The 8,428-nt window shown below is 50.6% G+C and overlaps 1 protein-coding gene across 1 annotated transcript; it reads left to right on the top strand.

Annotated features, from left to right (window-relative positions):
- Positions 1-684: 684 nt before the first annotated feature.
- On the top strand, positions 685-3,978 carry LOC128850889 (olfactory receptor 14A16-like). The gene is made up of 2 exons (XM_054055915.1): positions 685-890; positions 2,999-3,978. The coding sequence occupies exons 1-2, from the start codon at positions 695-697 to the stop codon at positions 3,976-3,978; spliced, it is 1,176 nt and encodes a 391-aa protein (XP_053911890.1). The 5' UTR covers positions 685-694.
- The last annotated feature ends 4,450 nt before the right edge of the window (positions 3,979-8,428 follow it).

Below are 8,428 nucleotides of genomic sequence, written 5' to 3'. Positions count from 1 at the left end.
TGCTCAAGTGATCCCTGACTTGTTCCCCACCCACGCCTGTCCATGTCTTCCAGAGTCCAATTCTGATTCACAGTGGCCTGGGAGAACTTGCTGGGGAAGACAGGGACAAAGAGGGCGTAGGGGATCTCTGATCTTTCTACACCTGCTCTTCCTAAATTCAGCAGTGCCCACACAGGTCTGAAGCAGCAAACACTCATCATGGGGCCCTTGAACAGTCTTTCAAGCTGAGACTGAATCTTGGTCTGGACCCATGTTGAGCATGGAGGATGTTGTCCTTGAAGACCATCTGTGCTGAGCTCTGTGACCATATTCCAGCTCTGTGTCCCACAGGAACGGCTCCAGTTCCTCCTGCCTGTGCCCCTGGCTGAGGGCACTGCTGCCCATTGGGGTTGAAGCCCTGCAGCTGTGGCACCACAACCTCATCCCTGCCACGAGGAAGCCTGTGACCAAGCGCCCAGAACCCGTGTGTGTGAAGGCTTTGCTTAGCAAAAAGACGTGGCTGGGACAGAAGAGAGCTGAGTGTCTTTAAAACCAAGGCCTAAAGATCCAAGATGAAATGCCTAAATTTACTCAATGGAAAAGATCATCTCAGCTTGAAGAAATGAGATCATTCCCTGTCACTGTCCTGTTGTCCTATCTAATGGTGGGACAAAAATATTGATTTTCCTTCCCAGCTGTTTTTCCAACAGGAGCAATGACACTGCAGGACAGAAGTGTCTCTCCCCAGCTGAGAGAGGGAACATCAGGGATGGCTTCAGGCTGTTTCTCAGCAGTTCCCTGGAGCCCCAGGGACACCTGGAGGGAGCCCCGAGGGGGCAGAGAAAGGGCTGCCTTGGGCTGCTCCTCTGCTGCTGAGCTGGGCTGGGCTCCTGGCACGGAGGGAGCTGGTGGCAAGTGGGCAGCGCTACAAAGAGCCATCTCTGGGCAGGAGCAGCTCCTCTGCAAAGCCCAGCAGGGCTGAGGGCACTGCCTGCAGGCAGCGAGGGCAGAGGAGGGAGGCACAGAGAGGGGAAAGGCAGGGTGGGGTGGGAGGAAAGAGGAGGCTTTACTTGGAGAGAAATCTTCACGGCCCTTCTCAAGGTGAGTCTCCGAGTGCACGACAGTGCAGGTGCAGTTCCTGGAGGGAACTCCTAAATCCGGAACAGGCACAGCCTGTGGGATCTGTCAGGAGGGCTCTTGCAGTGTCTCCAGTGGAGAGAAAAACCAGGATAATGCTCAGCCAGCCCGGGGAGTTCCCCATGGTGGGACAGAGAGAAGGTATGGGGGGAAGAAGCAACTCCTATCAGAAGATGGTCTTTCTGTTTTCAAGAGGTGCTGTGTGAGTCAGGGCTGCTCACAGCTCCAAATCTCCCCAGAATATTTCTAAGAGGACATTTCAAGGGGAATATTAGGGCAGGAATTATGTTAAAGATAAGGAACTCTCCTGACTCTGTGTTTTCAGTTCCCTGCACTTGGGGAATTTCAGGGGAGAAATGGAACAAGAGGCTGTCATGCTTGAACAAATCACTGAGACTCCTGAACTGTGAACTTGAGGGGTCAGTAGGTCTGATAGGAGCCTCCTGAAGTGTCTCCAGCTGCTCCTCTGCCCATGGACAGCATCAGCATCACCTCTGCTGGACCCATCAGGCTCCGTCTGTCCTGTCCTTTTCTGCTTAAACTTAAAAGAATGGTGTTGTGGGATGTAGAACTCAGACAACTGTGTGTGCTCCCCTGCAGGGCAGCCCCTTCCTCTGAGCAAGCCCCCTGGCCTCCTCTCCCACCCAGCAAAGCCTCTGCCCTCAGGGCTCTGGGCTCCAGGGCTGAACCCCCTCCTCTGCAGCCACAGCTCCAGTGCCCTCTCCAGAGCACAGGGGCTGAGAGCAACTGCCCGGCAAGGTTGGTGTCTGGCAGGGGGTGAGCACAGCTGGGGAAGGGGAACACTGTCTGTGTGCCCGGCTGCCTCTGCCCTGGCCTCTCGCAGCCAGACCCTCACTCTCTTTCTCCCAGTTTCTCCCCTTGTCTCTGTTCTTGCTGTTGTTCTCTCATTCTCACTGCCAGGCTCTCTGGGGATGGCAGTTGCAGCTGTACAGTCACTCACTGCCCTGGTGGCTCCTTTCCTGCCATTGTGTCCATGGGAACCCGTGTCCCAGCTTTGCTCTGAGCTGTGAGGCTGTGGGCAATGCAGTCAGTGGGGCTGGGAAGGAGCTGAATCTCCTCTAATCAAATGCCATCCTGAGGACATTTGGCTCTCCTTTAGGTTTCCTTCCAAGCTCTGAGCTTCCCTCCATTATGCAAATGTTTACCACAGCATCTTGGTGTTACCTGAAAGCCTCATGGAGAAATGCAGAGATGCTGCAAGAGAGAAACTGTTGTTGGGTGGGAGAAATGAGCCGTGTGTGTCCTGGGCTGAAAGTGGGGTGCTCACACTTTAAGAAAGGGTGAAGCACTGAGTGGTGTGAAGTAGATCCCTCTGCTCTCAGCTGGGCCTGGTGTTTTTTCAGAGGAACATGGGAGTGTGATCCCCCTCCGTGTCAGATAGGTGCAATCCCAGGGCAGCTGAGACGAAGAGTGAGGGACAGAGCAGCTCCCCTCCCTCTGCACTGAGCCACTGACAATGCCCTCACATTGCAGGATTCCCTCTCTTCTCCCGGAGTGCAGCAGAGATGCTGAGCAGTTCTGACAGCCAAAAGCACTGCCTAGCGCAGATGCTGCCAGGCTTTTCTGTACCCGGAGCAGTTCCCGAGGACAAAGCTGAACCTCAGCAGTGTCCCCTGTCCCCACCGTCCCCATGACCCCCTGCTGCAGAGCAGGGCTGACTCCTCGCAGCCAGCGGGCAGAGGCCCTGCTCCTCCCGGCACATTCAGCCGGCACCGAGCAGGGCTGCAGGCACGGAGCTGAAGGAAGGGTTGCGAAAAAAGGGACAGTGTGTGAGCAGCAGGGAGAGGGGAAGGAGAAATGGCTTTGATTTTGCTCAGAGGCGTGTCCCCTAATTTGTCACTCTCCTTTCCTCCTGTCACAGTGCCCCATGCCCAGAGGCAGCAGATGTCCAACAGCAGCTCCATCACCCAGTTCCTCCTCCTGGCATTCGCACACACACGGGAGCTGCAGCTCTTGCACTTCTGGCTCTTCCTGGGCATCTACCTGGCTGCCCTCCTGGGCAACGGCCTCATCATCACCACCATTGCCTGTGACCACCACCTCCACACCCCCATGTACTTCTTCCTCCTCAACCTCTCTGTTCTTGACCTGGGATCCATCTCCACCACTGTACCAAAATCCATGGCCAATTCCCTCTGGGACAATAGGACCATCTCCTACTCAGGATGTGTTTCTCAAGTCTTTCTGTTTGCGTTTTTCATTTCAGCAGAGTATTCTCTTCTCACCATTATGTCCTACGACCGCTACGTTGCCATCTGCAAACCCCTGCACTACGGGACCCTCCTGGGCAGCAGAGCTTGTGTCCACATGGCAGCAGCTGCCTGGGGCGCTGGGTTTCTCACTGCTCTGCTGCACACGGCCAATACATTTTCTCTGCCCCTCTGCCAGGGCAATGCTGTGGAACAGTTCTTCTGTGAAATCCCTCAGATCCTCAAGCTCTCCTGCTCACACTCCTACCTCAGGGAAGCTGGGATCAGTGTGTTCGGTGCCTGTTTAGTTTTTGGCTGTTTTGTTTTCATTGTGGTGTCCTATGTGCAGATCTTCAGCGCTGTGCTGAGGATCCCCTCTGAGCAGAGACGGCACAAAGCCTTTTCCATGTGCCTCCCTCACCTGGCTGTGGTCTCCCTCTTTATCAGCACTGCAGGGTTTGCCTACCTGAAGCCCCGCTCCATCTCCTCTCCATCCCTGGACCTTGTGGTGTCAGTTCTATACTCAGTAGTGCCTCCAGCATTGAACCCCCTCATCTACAGCCTGAGGAACCAGCAGCTCAAGGATGCAGTGTGGAAACTGATATCTGGGTGGGTCTCTGAAGCAATAAACTGCTCATCATATTCTACATAGCCATTTTCATGGAACTCATAGCACATCCAGTCTGGCTTCTGTATATTTTGTTGCTGGTGGTTTTCTTTAGTTGGGATAATGTGGTAATTCTGTTTTTAATTCACGGTCTTCTTCGCTTTTCTTACTGATTATCTGTGTAAATGAGGAGCTGCACTCTGTGTTTTTCAACAAAATAAAGGGATATTCAATGACTTTTCTTTCCTGATCTCTTTCCCCCAAGGCCTTTTTGGAGCTGCAGGGACAGTTCCTGTGGGCATGGGTGGAGGGGAAAAGAGTCCCAGCACGGCAGCCCTGCCAGGCACCAGTGCTTGATCTCCCTGAGCTGTTCTCCCTCCACTTCCACACTCTCCTCCTCACCCCTTGCCTTGCTGGAAGGCCTGAGGGCTCTGAGCTTGGTCACAGCGGTGCTGCGTGGCAGTGCTGTGCCCGCAGGCAGGGACAGGCAGTGGGCACTTGTGGGACAGAGCTGCCTCCACAACAGCCTTTCTATAAAGCAAGGGCGTCTCCTCAGGGCAAAGCCTGAACGCTTAGGGCTTCTTTCAGGTTTTCCCCAAGGGCATGTCCAAGAACCTGAGATAGAGATGAAAACACCAGTGTAAAGGAAAACATTGCAGGTGTGATGGGTTTGGGAAGGCTGTATTTTCCTTTCACATCCAGGCCTCCTCTGGGAGATCTTCAGGACAGGGTCTGGTCTGTGCCCATGTACCCTGGAGCACCCACAGAACCTGCCCCAGGACAATCATCGCAGAGTAGCCCCTCAAAACCACCATTCCCAGCACTGCCCTCTCTCTCCAGCTTGGAGACATTCTTTGTCCCTCCCTGGAAGGACACGGAATGAGGAGCTCAGAGTCGAAGTTCACACTGTTCAGAGGAGATGTGAGCACGTACATCACAATCATGAGGTGAGATGAACCCGAGAGAACACAAACAGCCCTTCCTTGGATTTCATGAAGGTCTGTGGGACAGAAAGTTTCTCAAGCTCACATCATGTTGAGGTCAACATCCCAAGAGTGAGTGCCTGAATGCAGTACTGGGATGTGCTTTCTTGAACTGAGGTCCCTGTGTCCATTCCTCATGACATGAGGCATCTCAGACAAGTACAGAGTGGTGGGATACACCACAGGTCTGAGATGCGTCTGATTCTCTGAGAGTCCAGAGAAAACCTGTGACTCTTGCCTTTGTGTGTAAAAAGGGAAAACTGGGTGAACATCTTCGGGTACATAAGGAGTCCACGAGGCCAGCTCAGACATGGACTCCTGACAGAACCCTGGCAGTTCTGTGTGTGCCTCCAGGAAAAACCCTACCGGTCCAGGGAGATTCATCTCACCTGCCTTGGACAGGCTCAGTGCAAATGTTTCTGCCTGCAGCATCACCCTTGCCTGTGACCCTTGAATGTGCTCTCAAAGGTGCCAGAGCAATCAGAGCAGTTCTGGGGTCCTTGGAAAAGGCAGATGTGGGTGGCAAACGTCCCGCAGGCATTTCCAGGCCCTTGAAGGACAAGAAAGGTGTTGAGAATCAAGCCCCAAGTGCAGAGAGAAGGAAATGCAGGTAGGAAATATACCGGTAGAAACCAAATATGGAAAGATAGGTGTCGTTGTTGGGATGGACACGACATTCAAAAGTTTGTGAGCAAAAGCCAAACCTTATTGTTTTACTGGCCTCTTTATATTTTTTGTTATCTATCAGCCTGTGTTCATATACTAAAGCTGTTAAAGTGATTTGCTCAACCGCTCTGTCCACGTGCCTAAAGCTTTACTATGATTCGTTGAACAACACTGTCCATTTGCTACCTGTATCTACTATTTTTCTTGCCAACTTTCCAATTAATGTTACTTGTTTCACTTCCAAGATTCTTCTTCCAGACTTTCCAGCCTCGTTATGGGAACACGTGTATCTATTCAAGGTCAATATCCATTTTCTCTGAGTCCTCAGACCAGCTGTGGACTCCCACAATTCCCCCTTTTTGTATTTGTGCTACAAAAATTTTCCCGACAGTCCCTTGCAGGGCCCTTTGCAACAAACTGATCAGAGAAGGCAACATTAATAACACAATTACAACAGTAACCAGAGTCAACAACCCTGTTTTTATCAATGATAACAATCATCCTGACAGTCCCCATCCTTTAAACAAGCTATTCAACCAATCTGATCCATCATCTACTTGTAACTTTCTCACCCCTTCTTTTAGAAGCTGAATGCTTTTATATATTGTTTCCGAATGATCCAACAAACATCCCTGTCTGCCCCGTTAACAGCTACGTCAACAGCTACCCCAATAAAATTCCACCACTGGAGTTTCCATAACTACGGAGATAAAGAGCAATGACTGTGCTGGAGATGTACCCCTTTTCTTCTTATTTCTCTTTGCCACAAGCTCCTACATTCCCACAAGCGCTGTTAGTGATTCCAAGGTCTTTTAAGCCAGTTAGCAACCTTCAGAACAGCGGCCGCTTGCTCTGCGTTTGCTACTGATATCCTGGGCACACCAAGGCATCGGCCGCCTGTGTTGGTGCACACACGACAAAGGAATCCTTTATGCTCGTGCTGATTCAGGGGCACAGTCTTTTCTCATCGAGTTCAAATCCGTACACGCTTTCTCCCATATCTCCTCCTTTTCTGTTTACAATCATCACAGCCTTCAAGGGTAATCTGTAATGAAAAACTGTTATCTAAACACCAGTCTAAATATTCTATTGTAATAGAGAAAAAATGTTAATGGATCATTTCCAGTTATTTGTACTATTCTTTTTCTGCCTTTAATGATGATACCTGCAATTATCTGAATTGGAATAAATATGGTTTTCTTAGGTTGATAAAAAAATCCACTCTAATATCACAAGATCTGAAAGCACAGGTACCCATTATGCTATCAGACCAAATGCCTGACAGAGTAACAAAACCAAACAAACACATTGGATGACCATCGAGTCGTCTCTGGGCTTTTCTCTGAGTAATGGCTTTTTCAATTTTGTCCAAAGTTTGTTGTGCTTCACTCGTAAGAGTACGAGGTGTTGTTAAAGCCATGTCTCCCTTAAGAAGATCAAATAATGGATTTATTAGTAATACCCAAATAAGGTTTAACCGAAATGATTGTTCCTCGTAGCTTTTGCAAATCGTTTAAAGTTTTAACTGCTGTTTGCAATTTGACTTGCTGAGGTTCAATTGTGGCATCTAAAATTTTCCACTCACAGTATTTCCAGATTTGGATTTTTTCAGGTGCGATTTGAAGGCCAATTTTCTCCAATACAATTTTTGAAATGGTGTTAATTGAGGTTTGGGTGATATACAGCTCAACCGCTCTGTCCACGTGCCTAAAGCTTTACTATGATTCGTTGAACAACACTGTCCATGTGCTACCTGTATCTACTATTTTTCTTGCCAACTTTCAATTAGATGTTACTTGTTTCGCTTCCAAGATTCTTCTTTGGGACTTTCCAGCCTCGTTATGGGAACACGGTTGTCTGTTGAAGGTCAATATCCATTCTCTCTGATTCCTCAGACCAGCTGTGGACTCCCACAGGGTGACACTGATGGTGACCTCACACCCTCCTGCTGCTGCTTTGAGCTCATGAGTCAGATGCTCACTCCTCTGTGCTGTGCATGGGTTCTGCTGATGATGGTTCCTCCAAAAAGCCATATTTAGTCGTGTTTAAACATTATTGTGGTGTCATCAGGAGCCCCACACAAGCCGTGTGCCTGCTCTTTTCCCAACAGCTGCTCCAGCACCAGTGCAATCCCAAGCTCGTACATAGCCATGTGCCTTCTCCTGGCCCACCCACCACTCACCCACAGGTGACCTCCTGGCATCTACAACTGCCATGTCTGCTCCTGCTCTATCGGGTGTTCAGATACCACTGACATCCAAAGGAGCTTCACAGGCCATGTGCCACCTCCTGGCCTATCACCTGCTCAGGCACCGGTGACCTCACAAGCACCTGCACCATCTACAGGCCTTCTCCTGACCTATCAGCTCCTCAGGGGGGAGTGACCTCATAAGAACCTGCACAACCCATGGGCCTTCTCCTGGCCTGTGGAGGAATCAGACACTAATGACCTCACCAACACCTACACAAGCTTTTGTCCTTCCCCAGGCCTGTTGGTTCCGTGGGAATCAGTGACCTGACCACCATGTATCCAACCTTTTGCTCTCTCCCCGCTTATCAGGTACGAGTGAACAAGTGACCTCACAAGCTCCTACAAATGCCACGAGTCTCCTCTTGGCCCATCGGCTACTCGGGCAGTGGTGACCTCACAAGCACGCACCGACCCCTTTGCTGTGTGATTGTCTTTTGGGGTGACCCCCTCGCAGCAAAACCCTTACACAATCCCCTCCTCCCTCCCCCAGCAGGATGGGGGAGACCATCGCCAGGGCAAAAGCGAGAAAACAAAACTGGTGGGTGAAGATAAAGAGAGTTTCATAAATGGAGGGAAGAAAAAAGGAAACCAGGGA

The sequence above is a fragment of the Cuculus canorus genome, unplaced genomic scaffold, assembly GCF_017976375.1.
Source record: "Cuculus canorus isolate bCucCan1 unplaced genomic scaffold, bCucCan1.pri subtelo1, whole genome shotgun sequence".
Taxonomy (NCBI): Eukaryota; Metazoa; Chordata; class Aves; order Cuculiformes; family Cuculidae; genus Cuculus; species Cuculus canorus.
The sequence above is the reverse complement of the archived record's forward strand: the minus strand, read 5'-3'. Positions and strand labels throughout refer to the sequence as shown.